At 36.1% G+C, this 19,703-nt stretch overlaps 1 protein-coding gene across 4 annotated transcripts in view; it reads right to left on the reverse strand.

The window, feature by feature from the left end:
- The window catches only part of TAOK3 (TAO kinase 3), a 179,369-nt gene that overhangs the window by 44,119 nt on the left and 115,547 nt on the right, over positions 1-19,703 (reverse strand). For all 4 annotated transcript variants that reach the window (XM_025474127.3, XM_035706323.2, XM_025474128.3 and 1 more), the window contains 4 exons: positions 11,738-11,831; positions 10,446-10,527; positions 5,080-5,247; positions 1,966-2,172 (listed from right to left, as the gene is read on the reverse strand). In XM_025474127.3, coding sequence (XP_025329912.1) covers positions 1,966-2,172; positions 5,080-5,247; positions 10,446-10,527; positions 11,738-11,831 — 551 coding nt within the window. The remainder of the gene's footprint in view (positions 1-1,965; positions 2,173-5,079; positions 5,248-10,445; positions 10,528-11,737; positions 11,832-19,703) is intronic.

The following is a 19,703-nucleotide window of genomic DNA, read 5'->3' on the forward strand; positions in this document are numbered from 1 at the left end:
GAGTAAAAAGATCCAGTGGAATTCCTTTTCTTTTGGTCTCTATTCCCATGTAGGCTCAGAGGTAACAGAAAGGAAAGAGCCACATTCGTCAGGATCCATGATAGCTCCTTCCAAAAAAAGAGCCCAGCAAAAACCTTCTTTTCTACTCTTTATATATAAGATCACTTGCCCATGTTTAGAGAAGCCTGGCTGCCAATGCTGAGTTCTTAGCAGATTTCTGCATCTCTCTGATATCACTCCTTTACTCAAAATGCTTACATGGCTTTCTGATAACCTGGTCCTTGCTGTCTCTCTAGACTTCATTCACTTTTCATACTGCTCACCAAGCTCTAACCTCTCTGACCTTTCACCTCTTCCTTGAACATACAAAGTTCTTTTTGTCTCAGGGCCTTTGTGCTTGTTGCTTTCTGACTCATCCCCATCTCTCACTCCAACTTAGCTAACTTCAACATATCTTTGTAGTTTTAGCTTAAATGTCACTTCATTGAGTATGTTTTCCACTAGTCCCTGATAGATTAAATCCTTTTACCCAGAGCAGAAGTTTCATAATTACATGATATAATTACATGATTATATTATTATTTGTACAATTATTTTCCTGATTTCCCCCACAGATAATAAGTTTCATGAAGCAGTATGTCTGTTTTGTTTCCTACGCATCCACAGGGCCTAACCATAGTTTCTGGTATGTAGTAGAAGTCCTCACCAATTTTTGTTGAATAAATGAATAAGTTAATTCATTCAGAAGATAAATGTGTATACTTCCACTACTTATGACCAGGGACCAATATATTTTCTCCTGCCCTTCATCCTTATCTGTTCAATTTCCTTTTTGCCCAAAGGAAAATGCACCAGTTGAAGTCTAAGTGAAAAAAAATTCTTAAACATGCTCTGTCACTGAAATTAGAATGCAATCATGGGCATTTATCAAAATAAGTACATATTTACCTTATAAGGAAAAAGAAAAAGGGATTTTTTCATATAATTCTACACTGTAGACTGCGTACCTAAAGTCACTCAAAACATTTTTGGGACTTATTCCAAAGAATTATTGGTAATCCTGTAAAATACTCATAGAAAAATACTCTGAAGAATCCTTAAAACTTTTTTTCATTTTTTTCATGAAGTACTTCAACTTATGAACCATGGTAGGCCTGTATGAAAGGAAGATCTTTTTTTTTTTTTTTTTAAGATTTGTTTATTAGAGAGAGGGAGGGAGAGAGAGAGTGAGAGAACAGGGGAGGGGCAGAGGGAGGGGAAGAGAGAGTCTTAAGCAGATGCTGCATTGAGCACAGAGCTGGATGCAGGGTTTGATCCCATGACCCTGGGATTACAACCTGAGCCAAAACCAAGAGTCATACTCTTAACTGACAGAGCCACCCCCAGGTGGATCTTTAATTGGAAAAGTAAATTAAAAATAAAAAACAGAATCATTTATTCAAAAGTCAGAATATTTAACAAGACAGAGCTAGTTTTAGAATTAGAAATAAATATAAGAGCAATAGAAAAGAGTAGAAACTGTTTATAAAACAAATGGTATCTTGGGAATATACATTAAGAAACATACTTCTGAAAAAAAAGAAACATACTTCTGAGGGCATACTTCTAAAAGGGCACAACCAACAGCCTATACTAGGGAAGCTGTTAAGATTTATGGTATTAAAGTTATTGGTTTAGAGAGGATTTTATTAATTTCTTTGACTTGGAGATTTATGGATTTATTTTTATTTACTGATGATGGAAGACATCAGAGTAGCAGGAGAGGAAGATGAAGAAATAGGTCCAGCTATAGCTTTACACAGTATTTTACTATCTTTATACTGTAAGAGAACTATCAAGTGCTAAGTTTAGTCCCATATTTCAGTTGTAGAAAGGCACACTGAAATGTCTGGATACCAAGTGGCCTGAGGTGATTTCACGACAATTGACAAAACCTAGAGCTACAAAGGGGACAATGGAACCTACCTTCTTGGGCACAACAGAGGAACTGGAATTTAGAGTGCTTTCATCATCGTGCATCAGGACAGGTTCAGAGCTATTCTCATCCATGACTTCCTGCATGCTGTTCACACTGCTGCTCTGGCTGCCTGTGCTCACAGACATGCTTGGGATGGAATGGTTGCTGCCCAGGCTGTCCATTTCCCTGATCAGGCTGGTTCCATGTTCAGTGTCCTATAAAAATGGGGCATGGGGGTTAAAAAAAAAATGACTGGAGATAAAGTGCCAATCCATTGACTGAGCTATTAAGCACACTCAATTCTGCAGTGCCAAGTTGCTTTTCTGCCAAATCTGCAAAGATAAACTTTTTATGTAGTGACTCCAATACTCCCTCATCATTTTCAGACATCTCAAATTCACTTCTCTGCCTTCCTCTGGGGCCATTCTGGATATGGGTCATAAGGCTCCAAATGCGGCTATCCCAGGGCTTTCCTCTGTCATATGCAACTATCATATTATTGTTTTGCTATTCAGTAAGCAGAAATCAGGCCAGGTGTGTAAGAGACTTTCAGGAACATCAAGGTGCTAAAGAAAGACTGTAGGCAACTGAACAGGTAACTTCTGGTATATTTACAAATAGGGCAGTTGTCTTTGAAACTAAAATAGAGTGAAAAGAGTATTCAGAGATTTGACAAGCAATGTGTTCCTTCACAAATCATTATTGAGTAACTTCATGTCTAAGCAGGGATATTAATTCTACTGTCCTGGACAGGTAATTAAATTCTGCCTCCCTCAAGCAATTCTATCATGCTTACCTCTGTAATCTTATTAAATGTATCTGTTAAATAATACTGGTATTCATCACTGCTAGTCCAAAGACTACTATTTGAGAAGTGGTAAAATAATCAGAATATGTAATTTACCCATCACAGTGGGATATCTTTTGATATAAGATTAAATAATATAATTAAAGCAACTTAGTTCCCCCAAAATCCTATTTTCAGAGAACTATACTGTATGTATATAACTTTATGAATTGTTACTTAGTCATGGCACTATAAGGAATCACTGACATAGGTAATTTGGGTAATTTAAAATGGTAGATAGGGATGTCTGGGGGGCTCAGTGATTGAGCGCCTGCTTTTGGCCTAGGCATGATCCTGGAGTTCCAGGATCGAGTCCTGCATCAGGTTCCCTGCATGGAGCCCGCTTCTCCGTCTGCCCATGTCTCTGCCTCTCTCTCTCTCTCTCTCTGTGTCTCTCATGAATAAATAAATCTTTTAAAAAAATAAAAAATTGGGATCCCTGGGTGGCACAGCGGTTTAGCGCCTGCCTTTGGCCCAGGGCGCGATCCTGGAGACCTGGGATCGAATCCCACGTCGGGCTCCTGGTGCATGGAGCCTGCTTCTCCCTCTGCCTATGTCTCTGCCTTTCTCTCTCTCTCTCTGTGTGACTATCATAAAAAAAAAAAATTAAATGGTAGATAATACATTAATATTTTTAACAGATTTGTTTTCCCAATTAAAGGGGATCATTTGTATATTTGCAATCAAGAGATTTTAAAGTCCAATTCAGTTTTCTGAATTTCATTTTTATAATTATTGATAATTTTTCTTTTATGTTAAAAAGGTAAAATAAAATTCATTGTTCATTCTTTTCCTCTTTTTTAATCTAGTTTCAGAGGAAGTGGAGTCTTTTCTCTCGTTCAAGGTTCTAGTACTCTTACTCCTAGCTCATGTACTTCCAGAGATCCTACTTCTTTAGCTACATCTGTCTTGTCTCTAAATTCAAAGCTTTTGTCTCAGCTTCTGCCACTCTGCCTATGAATATGAAGAGACCTCCCCCATACTTACATACCTCTCTACATACTGCCCTTTGTCCCTTTTCCTTCTTAGCTAAATTTATGAATCTTAAAATAACTAACTTTCACTGTCTCTATTTTTTCACTTCTCATTTATTCTATAAACCCACAGTTATCTATTATTTATTGTAACTACTCCTGTAAAACTGCTTTTACGAAGGTCATCAAGAATGCCCTGCTTGTAAAACCCAGTTTAAATTCTACAAAAAAAACTTCTGTTTTTTTTTTTTTTTTTCTTTTTTTGGTCTTTGTGTAACTTGACTTGTCTATGGCATCTGATGATACTGGTTGTTCCATCCTTGAAGTCGTGGACTCTCAAACACCTCTGATGTTTGTTTCCTAGGGTCCCTCATATGGCACTGCCCTCTTCCCATACTACATTCAACTCCTGATTTATAATCATTTTAATGCTCTTGACCCCCAGCCAACCATCTACCCAGACCTCTTTCTTATGTTCTGGGTTTGAATTTCCTAACCAACTGCCAGACATCACCAGTCAGGTGTCTTGACTGTCATTACCCTTGTCTCAACCAATCCTTCTTAAGTTATTTGAATGAGAAACCAGAAAGTCACCTCTCCTTTGAAAACTCCATCTGCATACTATGTCAGCAGCATAGGATGCCAGGACTTTAAACTCAACAGGCACCAAACTGAAATCATCCTAAACCTACTCTTTCTCCTTGGTTCTTTTTCTCTGTTCTTGGTATTGTACAGTCACCTGGGCTAAAATGCTCAGAATCATTTTAAATTCCTCCTCATCTGTCACTACCACTTTTAATGAGAAGCACTGTATTATCACATCTACCTCTACAGTGTTTCTCAAAAGTGTTCCTTCCCCCCCCATCTCCATTGACATTGCCCTTATTACCTCTTGCATGGACTATTATACAGAATGTGACACATTCAAGTCTGCTGTAATACATTCTGTTGCCAGAATAATCTTCCTAAAGCACAATACTTTCCTGAGTCTAAAATGCCCTATGCCTGTCTCTTAGAAACCACCCACATCATGTCCTCTACACAAACTTACTAATGCCCCCCAGCAGGCTAATTTTATCCACACTATGGACCGCTGCATGGTGACATATCTCGATAGTATTTTTTATATTTTGTCTTATATAAGAGTAATTTTATGAATGTCTCTTTTGCAACTCTACATGTTGAAGCACAGAGCACCAATTACGTTTTTATCACCAAAAGTGGTTTTCATAGTGCCCTATCCAGAACCTTCCCATGTAGTAGGCATTCTATCAGTGCCTACTCAAATAAACTGAACCTACTTCTTCATCCTCCTGTGATTCATTTAAGGGTCCATTTCGTGTCTCTTGGAAAAGGATTTTTTTCATTTTTCGGTACTGTAGGTTATCTAATTCACGAACAGCATCTTTTGTCCTCTGTATGAGGTCAATTAGGACACGTAGTGGCCGGTCTCGTCGAACAAAATCGTGCTAGTTGAGGGAAGAGAAAAAACAGAAATTGAAAATGAGAAAACAGATTTTGGGGGGCAAGATTTACATTATAAAAGTAAATAGATATAAAGTAAGTCTATTGATTTTAAGAAATAGTAAGATATGATTCATTTCATATAGCCTTTCATTTTGTATAAATCTTATAAAGAGATAACTACGCTCTTCTCTTCTTCCTTAAACCCCATTTTGTGGACTTTGTCCAGAGTTTACTTGAGAATTCTTGAGGTTTACTTTAACACATAAGTAATAATGACTAGCACCTTAGAGGCTTGTTACTTTCAAATCTGAAAGATTTGAATATATATAAGTAGAAGTAATGTAGAGTCATAGGTACTATTGTTATAATCTGCTTCAATCCTCCTACCTACCCTACACTACCCTGTTGAAACAGACTTCTGAATATTTTGTTTTCTTGGGGTCATATCTAGTGTACACTTGAAAATATGGCAACTAATCAATTTATATAGAGATCATAATTTGGATAACTCCATTTGCCTCTACAGAGCTGTACAACCAGAAATAAGGGTCAAGGGACTTTGAGGAGTGAAAGTAACTGCCCCAAAGTTCATAAACTTTTATGGTACAAACGGCTCTTACTTTCAACATTATCAGTGATCTTTACACATATTCTGGTTTCTTGGTTTCTCAGCCTCTATCAGTTTAGAAGAAAGGAATAAAAGTGGGAGAATAGAGGACTGAGAGCTATTAGAACTAAGGTTATTTGTTGTAAAAAGAACTATCTTTTGAAAGTTCTTAGGCAGCCTGACAGTAAAGAAAAAGAGAGAAAAATCCATGACTAAGACATCTACTAACCAATCACATAAAAATGAACAAAGGTTTGTGGACTATTTTGCAAAGAGGAAGATACTCCTCATGTAGTCCTTTTATACTCCAAGAGTTGATGAAATACTACTGCTTCTGAGCCATCAAGAAGTGAAATTATGTTCATTATGCTTTCTTTAAGAAGGCAGAGAAGTACATCGTGTATTTTGACAAGATTACGCAGAAAATGATCAAAAGTGGGAGGAAGAAGTCTTGTTTTTTTAAAGGAAAAGTTTGTTATGTGGAAAATTCACTTCTGTGAAATTATAATTTTAAGACATTGGGAAAATGGGATATAATGTGGTAAGCCTTAGATGATACAATAGATTTCATCTCTTCATAAGTTAAATAGCCATAAAAGAAGAGTAGGGCCACTGTGAGAAAAATATGTACATGTCTTGTGGTTCTTCACCCTGACTTTGCTATCAGGGGAATTGTGGCTTTTGCTCCTGCTTTTATAAAATATCTCTTCCTCTGCAAAGAATCCTTTCTGAAAATGAAACACTATTCCCGGAAGTGAGTACAGCCTGCATATTTCCAGATGAGCATGAAAAGAAGAAAGTAAATTATTTTGCTCCTCTAGTGCTTGTGATTATATAAGAGCAAACTGGTTTACAGTGAATTTCAAGCTATAACAGGATCAGTGAAATTTAGAGCAGGAATAGCTCTTAGAAATTCTTTTGTTTTCAAGGTGTGGAAATTCAGCCATGGAGGGGTTAAATGATTTACACAACTAAGAGTTAGGCATGCAACTTACATTTCCTCATTTGGTGTTTGTTTCTGGTGGTCTACCACTGCTGTTATCTTTCTAAGACATAGATTTGATTGTGTCACTCATTGTGACAGACACTGGTGTCCCCCATTCCAACTCTTTTCCTTGCCTTCATTTATTGTAAGCACTAGAAAGTAAAAAGAGTTGAACTCCAGCCTTTTTTGTAGTTAGAGATAACAATATGACTAAAATCTGGTGAATGAGATACTGTAAATTAAGCTGTACTGTAGAGGCAGAAAAGTCCCTGAGGAAAGTTTTGTTTTCTAGAATAAAAAAGGCAAAGCATCTGAAGATAAGAGGTTTTCCACTCTGCCTTTCCTCCTTTTTCCCTCTTGGGATAAAGACGCGAATCCTGGAGATGCAGGAGCCATTTTGTGACTAAGAAGATAAAAGCCACATACCAAAAATAATAAAGTAGGAAAATGGAAGGAGCTTGGATCCATGATGACACTGTTGAGCTGCTTATAGTTCTGGACTGTTTATGACATCTCCTTTCTCAATGCCTTCGACTTATTTCACAAGATAATTAAACCCTTCCCTGTTTAAGCCTTTTAAAACTGATACACTCAACATCTTAAACACATGCTTCCATGATGAAATCTGGCCTTTTACAGCCAGGTTCATGGTTCTATTTCTAGGTTCAAACCTAGTCACTCCTAGTCCTTTTTCCCATCTAATACATATAGTACATTCTATATAGTTTTGGACTCATGCCATGTGTTTCACACCTACATGCCTTTGCTTATGTTCTTTATGCCTGCAGAAAGATTCAGTCCCATCTCCTCTCTCTTCTCCAAAGCTCATTATTCTCGAAACCCCTACAACTAAAATGTCCCCAGATCCTTATAAAATAATGGTTTTATTGTTCTTGAAAGTATATTTCTTTGAAATGTTTAAATAATACAGAAAAATGCATAAAAGAAAGTAAATTATTCCAAATTTCACCATCCAGAAATAAATATTGTTAAATTAAAGAATATCATTTCAGACGTTCTCTTTCAGGATAATAGATATCTAGAAACAATTTTACGTGGAAAGATTATACATGCTAAATTTAAGAAAATCTGTTAAATCAGGGTATACTTAAATACAGCGGAATTAGAAGACAATGAAGTTAAGCTTAACTTTAATTATAATTTCTTCACCAAGAGATACCAGTTCTTAAAAGACCCTCTAAAATGAACAACAACAAAAAATGACAGAGATTAGAGTTACTTTTTTTTTAAACTATGCCATTTCAACTTAGGAATTATTATTGACCATCTACTCTGAAAAATAGGAAAATTAGTACACTTATCTTTCTTTCCTACCCATAACTTGTTCTACATTAGTATTTTTACATCGTCAATGTTTACAGCATTTACATTCTGCTCTTTAGCCATATACATTATTTTACTTTGGCTTTATATTTAAATGGATTCAATGTGAAGGTGACATTTTAAAATGTCAGGAAGGAAATGTGAAGAAAAGATGAATTAACTAAAAATATTTGGGAACAAGATAGCCAACTGGGAAGAAACAAGTTAGCTTCCTTTATAACAATTTTTTGCATGACCTCTCAAAGGAAGCCCAGCAGAAAGAACACTGAAAGAGAGTTACTGATGACTGGTTCCATGGTATCTCTCTTCAGGGCTCTGCTTAAAAGTCATCTCCCAAGAAAGGCCTTCCCTAACTCCTCACTTAAAACATCAGGTCCTGGGGCACCCGGCTGGCTTAGTCAGGAGAATGTGCAACTTTTGATCTCAGGATCGTGAATTTGAGCCCCATGTTGGGGGCAGAGTTTACTTTAAAAAAGGATGCCAGATCCTGTCACTCTTCATCCCTGTCCCTGCTTTATTTTTCTGCAAAGAATTTACTATGAACTGATAAATATTTACTTGTGTGTTTAGTGCTTGGAACAATGTTTGGCACACTGTAGACAGTAAATATTTGTTGAGTAAATGGTAGTCTCAGGTGATTTTGTCCATCAAATCAAATTAAGACTAAATCAAGTCAAATAAAAATCAACATTTATTTCCAATAAAGTTTTCTTCAGTTACATCTTTAAATATCTTCTGCTAGATGTGCTTTGTTTTCTTCTTCGGGAATAATAGGTGGGGTATATGAGAACTCCTGTCTTCCCTATGTGTCATCTTCATTATGATCATCTTTACAATTTTTCCTCTTGCAATTAACTTTATTTCCCTACAACTTTCTGTCACTGGAAATACTCTACATGGGTTAGTTTACTACATTAGTTTGTTGTCTATGATTCTGTGTTTAAATTTTTCTCTTCCATTTCTTTTCTTACCTCTGCCCACTTGCTTTTCATACCTCTTTGGTGTCTGTGCCCAAAAATTCATTTCTGAATCCTTGTAGTACCTTTTTCTTTGAAATGCTTTTCCCGTTTGATTTTAATACCATCCCCCAAATTATCTTTCTTTCCCTTTATGGTAGTACTTTCTAATTAAAAAAAAAATCTTCACCTACTTCAAAGTAATAAAGATATTATTTTATCTTGGGTTACCTGGTGCTTTTGTTCTGGTTGTCATTTTCCCTGCAGATATGTAGAGCTGTTGCTAAGGCATACAGAGTAGAGTTCATGTTTAGAACATACGATAGCCCTATGCCAAAAGGATATTAAACAGAGTCCTTTGCCCTGTTGCTTCTGCCACCATATTCCTGTGGGCTGCTCTCTACAAGAAGAAATAACTTAATTTTCCAAGGAAAAACTAGTTGGCTTCAGACCTAGCTCTCTCTTCCAGAAAATAGAATAATATTTACAGAGTTCTCAGGAAAAGAAAATGTAAACCAAAAATGTGCAGCCTAGACAAGGTGTTCTTCAATTATAAAGGTAGCTGACAGTTTTAAGCTTTCAAATTTAGGCAATATAATCTTTCTGAGTTTTTCTTAAAACCAACCAACCAACAAAAAAGAGTTGAAAAAATATATATAGAAAGAGGTTAAATAAATCTGGATTAGTTTGTGCCAAATAAAAGACATTTACATTGTAGAAGTCTCCACATACCTCATTGATATTGATGGAGCCTACATATAAAGTTTATAATAAAATGTTACATGAAGGGATGCCCCAAAATAAGATGTTTAAATAAATGAAGTTAACATGATACTCTTGTCACCAACATGTATGATGTAATGTCATGTAGACGCATGTTTTGTATATTTATGGTACATCTTCACTGCTTGATGATTTGGCAACAACCTAACTGAAAATCCCTGAGTTGGCATGTGAACCATTGGCAGACTGTCCTGAAAGCACTGTATTGAAGTTCATGCAGATATTAGTCAATGGAACACCCTGACCAGAGCAAAGAGAAATACTTGTTGTCATAAGGCAGAAAAGAGGGTAGAGAAAAAAGAAAAGATAGAAAAGATGAGGAAAAAACTGTCCAAATGGAATATATAGCACCATCCATTGTGATAATCTTGCTATTTTTATGCCTAGCTATTATCTCTGGATAAATGACAAGGCAACACATTCTAATCCAGTTTGTTATGATAAGCTGCCACAGAAATGATTTACTATACTCTACTACAACATGACTTTAAATCCCCCTCCTCAAATATAAATTTGAAAAATTACCCGTAATAGCTCCGCTGACGTTGGCCTTTCCTGAGGTATTTTCTGCAAGCAGTAATCTACAAATCTCCGAAAGGAGTCTGTCCTGTATGTGCAAATACATCGAAAGAAAATAAAATCAGGTCTCTGGAATACACTGAGTACTTAAAATAATTCTCATTCATGGGAAAGTTTTACATTTTAAGAGATTTTTAATAAAATATATGGAATATTAGAAGTGGACAATTTTCAAGTTTATGGTATCTAAAAATTAATATTTGTTTTTTAAAAGACCTTATTTATTTCTTCATGAGAGACACAGAGAGAGAGTGGCAGAGACATAGGTAGAGGGAGAAGCAGGCTCCATGCAAGGAGCCTGATGTGGGACTTGATCCCCGGACTCTGGGATCACGCCCCGAGCCGAAGGTAGACGCTCAACTGCTGAGCCACCCAGGTGTTGCTAAAAATTAATATTTGGATAATGAATGTAGAGAGTTTCAAATTGGTCAACACCTAAACATATCTTAACATACAAGCACGGTTAAATCATAATTTATGTCAGAAAATGAAAAATACTATATTTATATATGTAATAGTTTTATATATATTTTTCTTTCCAAAGATAACAACTCTTATAAGTCTCAAGCCTATATTCTTCACTGCCAGTTGGTAACTTCTCCATCACCTACCACCATAACCAGGTAGTAAAATCTGAAGCATAAGGGAAGAGAATTTAGGAATACGGTTTCTGGATGAAAAAATGTCTTTCTCTTAAGAATTCCATTTTGTCCACTCTTCTTTAAAATTGCCCTTCTTCTATTACTCATGTGGCCCAAACAGTTATCAAAATGTCATAATTCTCTGTAGGGAATGATATGTCTTCTAAATAGATAGTGTATGTTCTGTGTCAACATATTTAAATATACATGTAATAAAAGAAATGACAACTGGAAAAATAATGACATCAGAGAAGGTACTTTATCTCTGCCAAGAAGTGATAAAAGCTGAGATGATCAATACAAGACTGTCAGGATATAAGAGAAGAGACTTATTAGGAAGATAGCAGGGTGTGTTCCCTGTAGAATTTCAGTTCCTACACACACATTAAGAACACAGTACAAATGACAGTGAGGGCAGAAATAAAAATGTGTGTGTGTGCATAGCCAGTTCACACCTATAAAGCACCACTGTCACTATAACATGCAATGAAAGAATGTATGGTTTCTAGGTCAGATATTTAAAATGTGATTTAATGAAAGTGCCTAAAACCATATGGTGATTCCCTTAAGAGATTTAAAATGAGAGCAGAGTCTTACCATTCATTAGACTGTAGCGTTGGGGAGTCATTCTGGGCAATGTGGTATAAGGCACTCATTGCATTCATGTTGAAAAGGGGTGGCTTCCGTTCCGCTGAAGGAAAAGAAACATGATTAAGTGTTCTTGAAAGAAATCAGGCAGATAGAGAAATAAGGATCTGTGATCAAAGCTTTGCTGCTAAATCATGGCTCGTTACTGTCCTCATGCCACATAATCCACTTATTTTAATCTCTAAGGTCAGCCCAGGATAGCCATTCAGAAGAAGCTGCTGGTCATCTTAATGTACATTGGCAAAGCTCCTAACAGAACCATTTCAAAAGATTCAGAAAAATTATTTTTTTCCACATATCTTCAAATGGCTGGTCTTGTGTTCACACAATAAGTGTATGTGTTTTAATTTAAACCTATGTATTGTATTCATTGAAAAAAATCCATAAGGTACAGAATAGAATAAGAAAAATTATTATAGAATGGAACATCTTCAACATTACTAATATAGCAAGGAAGATTAAGTACTCAATTCAATAAACACTGTCTGAAGGCTCATTCAGGCCAAATAAATGGTACAGGTGATAGTGGAGGGGAAATGGGTGGAAGTGGAGGATAAATCATAATCAAGACTTGATCCAGCCCCTTTTTAAGGGAAACTCAGGGATGCCTGGGTGGCTTAGTGGTTGAGCGTCTACTTTACACTCAAGGCATGATCCTAGGATTGAGTCCTGCATCTGGCTCCCAGGGGGGAGCCTGCTTCTCCCTCTGCCTATGTCTCTGTGTGTCTCTCACAAATAAATAAAATCTTTAAGGAGAAACTCAGTGAAATTAGGTACTTTTTAATAGATTTATTCCATCTCAGCCCATCATTGTCTCTTTTTTTGGAAATTCTATAGCTCTATTTTAGTATACTGTTTATTTGGCATGTGCTCTCCTACTGCACTTACATAAACATACAAATCTTTTCTCTCAAAAGAAATCATTAGCTCTATGAGTAAGACTTACAACCTTAATACTCTTATGCTTTTATTCCTCAAGCAATATATAATATTATTCACATATTAAGTGCTCAATTTGTTGACCAAAGGAAAGAAACAGGTTTTAGTTCTGAATACAGTTAATTTTATATTATTTACTAGTTAGTATGCCTTAGAAGATTAATCACTATCTCATTCTACCATGCTTATCTTAATGGATTCTTTACACATTTCCATCTTGTAATTTATAATTTAATTCTCAGATTTTATCAAAACATTTTGGTTTTTAAGCACTTTTAAAATGGTAAAATGGGCTTATTCTATGCAATTCTAAGAAATAAGAACTAAGAGCAGAAGTAACACAAAACACGTTTTCATTCACAGAAGGATGAACTTGTGAAAAGCCAGGGTGAGAAAACAAAAGAACCCCCCCCCCAAAAAAAAAACACTTGGAATGAATAATTTTAAAAGTAGTGAACTTTAAGGCACTGGCAGTATCCCAGCAGAAGACAACAATGGTTATTTTTCCATGATACTTTGGAGGGGCCTCTTATAGTCCTGACTAAACGTTCCCTGATACTTTTAAAACACATAGTCTACCATTCTACAAATATTTTTTATTAGCCTCTCAACAGGATACTATAAACTCATGTAATAGTTACCACTATTATAGGGGCATGGACTGTCCACAAGTAGAAATTTGAAAGTTGTAGTGTAGACAAATGGATTTATATCTATTTCAAATGTAGAAGAGTTCAAGTTTAGGTTCAAGTTTATTTTTCATGAGGTACACTCTGGAGAGTTTCTAGAGCTTGGCCTTCTGACATGTGGAACTAGGAACTCATGTCACCATCAACAATTTCCCATTATTAGGACCAAGTCCAGATCCTTACACATAGCCTATTTGCCTTTATTAACATGATCCTGGTGACCTCTAGCATTTCATTCTGAGAAGCAATGCTTCCCCTGTCTTCTCAAATCATCTTTTGCTTCACCGAGAGAACCAGCTTCAGAGCCTTTCACATATACTGCTTCTTCTGTCTGGACTTGCCTCTCACTCTGATTCCCTAAACTTTATCTGGTTAATTCTTGCAAACCTTTCAGGTTTCACCTTAAATATAATTGCATTTTTGCATTCATTTCATAAATATTTATTCAAGGCTTATTATACACTTACTAGGTCCTATTAGATTTTTGTCACTGCATGGGATCCCGGGGTGGCCCAGCAGTTCAGCGCCTGCCTTCAGCCCAGGGCGTGATCCTGGGGACCCGGGATGGAGTCCCACATCGGGCTCCCTGCATGGAGCCTGCTTCTCCCTCTGCCTGTGTCTCTGCCTCTCTCTGTGTCTTTCATGAATGAATGAATGAATGAATGAATAAATAAATAAATAAATAAATAAATAAATAAATAAAATCTTAAAAAAAAAGATTTTGTGACTGCAAATTATGTTTTCCCTTTCCACTATCTATTGCAACCATAATTATTTGTGTAATTCTTTTTTTTTTTTTTTATTTGTGTAATTCTTTACATTATGTGTGTCTAATGTGTGTCCTCTTTGCTAAACTTCATGAGGGCAAAGACAGTGTCTATTATGTTCATCTTTGCATTCCCACTGCTAAGCATAGCACCTGGTATATATTTTTGGTGGTCCAAAAATAACTATAAAATAAATAAATTAAGGTAAGGCAAATTAAAGGAAAGAAGAAACTTTGTCAACAAAGAATCTTGTGCAGCAAGAAGTCACAAAAATGACTAAGGAGGGACTAAGTCTTGGGGCTTACATCAGATGCTATGTGACGGCTTCATTCCTTGCCAGAAGGACAGGAACCCTCACTGGCAAAAGGTAAAAAATTCAAACTGCTCAGAAGAACACTGAATTGCCTGAGAGAAACAGCCAGGAAGGAGGACTAAAGGAAGAAGAAAAACAAATTTGGTATGAGGATGAAGGAAAAAAAGGCAACAACAAAACTCAATTCAGTAGTGACAAGAAAGGCAATAGCTCAGATTTGAAACAGGAATGGTGAGGTTGTAAGTAGCCAACATTCTGCTGTGAACGAGACAAGATTACAACCAGCCACATGATGATAGAAGAGCTATAGCAGAGAAGTACACGACTAAAGGTATTCTAAACAGCTTTATGGTCTCGGCAGCATTTGCTAAATATTAGTTTCAGATGGCCTCAGCTACGTTCAAATCCTTTGCTAGATGTGCTACATAATCCTCTGAGTCATGGGGACAGGACTCATTGCTAAGCCAGAACACCATAGAGCAAGGGTTGGGAAACTATGGTCTGTAGGCCAAATTTACCTAGAAACCCGTTTTTGTTAAGTTTTGTTGAATTACAGCCACATTTATTTATTAACATATTTTCTATGGCTGTTTTCATGGTCGAACAGCAGAGTTGAGTAGTTATGACAGAGAATGTATGGCCTGAAACACTTATCTGGTCCTTTACAGGAAGTTTGTCAACCCTTACTTTGGAATGTAATAGTCTGCATACAATCTTCCACAGAAGCAGCAAAATAGGAACTAGGAGCTACCTTATGATATATAATTCATAATTTCTCAAAATAAAGGAAAAGGGTGGGAGCATAAAAAAGCTGAGTTAAGTAAAAGAAAATAAAGATTTCTCTTTAAAGACAATGACCGGGATCCCTGGGTGGCGCAGCGGTTTGGCGCCTGCCTTTGGCCCAGGGCGCGATCCTGGAGACCCGGGATCGAATCCCACGTCGGGCTCCCGGTGCATGGAGCCTGCTTCTCCCTCTGCCTGTGTCTCTGCCTCTCTCTCTCTGTGACTATCACAAATAAATAAATAAAATTAAAAAAAAAAAATAAAGACAATGACCAAGTTTTTGTGGCAACAGATTTCTTATGAACAAATGTGGCTGAAAACCATAATAATTAGCAATAACAATAATTAGAACCATGTACTGAATTCCTACCGTAGGTTAGGCACTCACCACATGTTACATGTCATTCACGATTCTCAGACTAGCTTGACAGGATAAGTGTAATTATTATAAGCATTATTGCCCAGCTGAAGAAACGGAGGTTCAGCTAGTCTAAATAATGGAACTAAGTCACATGGTAAGTAGCTAAACTGGGATCTCAACCCATCATGTAAGAATTCAAGAAATGTGTTCTTTTCACAAGGTCTCAGTGCATCTTCAACAACCCTGTGCCATTTTATGAGAGATTGTACAGGTATTTAAAATAAAAGGGGGGAGGATGCCTGGCCGGCTCAATTGGTAGAGGGTGTGACACTTCATCTCAGGGTGGTTTGAGCCCCACACTGTGTGTGGAGATCACTAAAAAACTAAATAAACTTAAAAAAAAAAAAAAAGCAGCAGCATCAGCAGCATCAGCAGCTTTAAGAAGAGTAAATATGCCTGCCTCTCCCCAACAGCCATCACAACATTCATTTATTAACAATAAACAATGAGTGGCTAATGTGGAAGATGAAAATACCAGGCAAAAAACCTACATGACAATGTGTGTGTGTGTGTGTGTGTGTGTGTGTGTGTGTGTGAGATTTCTTTTTTTTTCCCTGGAGAATTCATTTTTGAGCACAGTAAATTCAATGCTAATGGACCATTTGTAGCTTCTTTAGTGACCTTTGCAGGTGAACTAAGTGTCTGCAGGTTAAACAAATGAACATCATATTAACTTCTTTTGAAATAATCTTGAAAAATAAAATATTTGCTGACTGGACAGTTTTAGTGTTCAAAGATTTGAGGATTCTTGCATTTAACTAGTTCTTTCAGCGGAAAATTAATTTAGCAAAAGATAATTTGTGGAACAGGCTTCACCACTTAGGAACTATAGAGATTCCTGCAGGAAAGAAGCACAGTGCCAGTAACATTATCATCTTCCTCCTTTGTGATATGACTTTAGCAATTTAAATTACAGATTAGGGAGCTTTTAAAAAAATATACAGTATTATAGAAGAAATGTCACAAGGAAAGCAACTTTCAAAGTAATTTCAACATTAAAAGTACAACTTAAAGTATTTCAAACATATAGAAAACTTAGAAAAATCATTGTTTAGGGTTTTATATGCAACAGTTTATTCTTTTTTCATGTAAAAAAATACCCTTCTTTTATATGTCCATTAACAAGACTAATGCTAGGGAGACAGATATAGATATAGAAAATATATAGATATATAGATATAGAAGAAAAGCTGTCAAAAAGATACTTGTATGGTCTATTGCATTAGCAATATAGTACATTTTAAAAAATTCTTGATAAGTTAAATGTCCTTGGTAACAATTTTACTTAATGAATATTAACTGAGCATCTACTACCATCTTTCTCTGATTCTAAGATGCCACTGACTATAAAATATTCCACTATTAAAATGCACTACTATTTTATGTATAACTTGGGGGGAAAATGCTACCAATGATAAAATGCTGTTGCCTGTCAAATATCTCCCAGTTTGGAAGAGATGTTAAAAGGTAAATTAACATTTTGGATAGGGGATCCCTGGGTGGCTCAGCGGTTTAGCGCCTGCCTTCGGCCCAGGGCGTGGTCCTAGAGTCCCGGGATCGAATCCCATATCAGGCTCCCTGCGTGGAGCCTGCTTCTCCCTTTGCCTGTGTCTCTAACTCTCTCTCTCTCTCTCTCTCTGTCTCTCATGAATAAATAAATAAAATCTTAAAAAATAAGTAAATAAAATAAAAATTTGGATATAATATGATATATATCAGGATTGTGTTGTTAGTGGCTAACATTTATTAAGTATACTATGTAGGGATTGTAATGATAAACACTTTAAATCCATATTTTCATTTAATCCAGACAATCTTGGTAAACTAGGGGTTCTTATTATGCAAATTTTATAGAATTCAAATAATTTGATGAAAGTCACGCAACTAAGAAATGTCAGAGGGACGCCTGGTTGGCTCAGTGGTTGAGTGTCTGCCTTTGGTTTCAGGGCGTGATCCCAGGGTCTGGGGATCATGTCCTGCATTGGGCTCCCTGCAAGGAGCCTTCTTCTCCTTCTGTGTCTCTGCCTCTCTCTCTGTGTCTCTCATGAATAAATAAATAAAATCTTAAAAAAAAAAAAAGAGAGAGAGACAGAGAGAAATGGCAGAGCTGGTATTAGAACTCAAGTTTGACCACAGAGTTTATGTTTTCAAGTATAATTCAATAGTATCATCTATCAATTTGCAGGAATAGCCATTGTGGAGGATAAGGCAATTCAGGAGGTGGCTACTTTGTTCTTTATTTCAAAAATTTTACAAAAGGCAATCAAAGTCTGATACTGACATCATGTTTTCATACATACTTTAATTCATTTTTGTAAAAAATAAAATCAGAAATTAAGCACATAGCAGGGGATCTCTCAAGAAAGGAAGTTTTAAAAATATCTCTGGGATAAGTACCTATATTTCACCCAGTGTGAACTGCTATTTGAAACTTCAGTCATTACTACATCTACACAGTTCAAAAAGTGATATGATATCTATATGAATCATCATAAGATACATGTTGTTTGCTCTATTTAAGAAGGTTGGAAAGGGTAGAATTCATATTACATTTAGAAAGACTATGTATGGTAAGAAAAAAATTTGTTAAAACAATGGGTGGACACTAATTAGCTATAAAGTTCAACTTAGGTAGTACATCCTCTTAAATTTTCATAACAGACGAGTTGCTACGGCTTCAGTGTTACAAGTATAATTTTTGTTCTTTTTAGAATATAAATGGCAAACATAAGGAATAATCCTACATATAAATGCAATTAGCTGTTATTGAGCCTTTGCTATGTGCTAGGCATTATGTTAAATACATATGTTATCTTATTGAAGTCTGACAATATCTAGGGCATGTGTATTGTTATTTTGACCTAGGTGAGAGAACTGAGGCTCAAGCAATTTGAGAGAGTTGTCCAAACTCTCACAGTCAGGATGAACATGCTACACAACTCTGAAAGGTGTCATTCACATCCTAGACTATGTGAATACGATGTCCTGCCAGCTAAGTGTTGGTAAAGCCAAAATTCAAATCCAGGGTAACTCATTTTAAAATTTATTCTAAAAGACTCCTAACTCTGGGAAACGAACTAGGGGTGGTAGAAGGGGAGGAGGGCGGGGGGTGGGGGTGAATGGGTGATGGGCACTGAGGGGGGCACTTGATGGGATGAGCACTGGGTGTTATTCTGTATGTTGGCAAATTAAACACCAATAAAAAATAAATTAAAAAAAATAAATTGCTAACTCTATGTTAGGCAGAGGACAGTGTTTTTTTTTTTTTTTTAAACCTCAGGAATGTACATTTATTTCTCATTTTTAAAAAGTTAAATTCTTTGTGGTACCTGGGTGGCTCAGCTAGTTAAGCATCTAACTCTTGGTTTTGGCTGGAGTCATGATCTTAGTGGTCATGGGATTGAGCCCCATGATGGGCTCCACGCTAGGTGCAGAGTCTACTTGAAATTCTTTGCCTTTCCCTCTTCCATTGCCCCTCCCCCTCTCAAATAAATAAATAAAATATTTGAAAAAAGTTAAATTCTTCAATATTTCATATGTAAAAATTTGCAGATGATACCTACCATTTAATCAGTATTTTGTGATATTTGTTTCAGAAGTTTTTTCTTCCCAAAGTAATAAAGTAGGTATAACTTTATTCTTCCTCCCTGCAGAGAATGTTCTATTCTGAAATTACATCTTTTACATCTCTGTTCTTATGCTTTATTAATACATATGTATGTACTAATATATATATTAACATACACTCAAATATAGAGAAGTGTTTATAAAACTTTCATAATTTAAAAGCACCTATACTTTTACAACTTTCTTTATTAAATACTCAACATTATGATTTTTTAATTTAAATTTAAATTTAATGTTAAATTAGTCAACATACAATGAAATATTGATTTCCGTAGAATTCAGTGATTTATCACTTACATACAACACCTAGTGCTCATCACAAAAAGTGCCCTCCTCAAATCCCTTCATCCATGTAGTCCATGCCCTCATCCACCCA

This window comes from Canis lupus, chromosome 26 (genome assembly GCF_003254725.2).
Source record: "Canis lupus dingo isolate Sandy chromosome 26, ASM325472v2, whole genome shotgun sequence".
In the NCBI taxonomy this organism is placed as follows: Eukaryota; Metazoa; Chordata; class Mammalia; order Carnivora; family Canidae; genus Canis; species Canis lupus.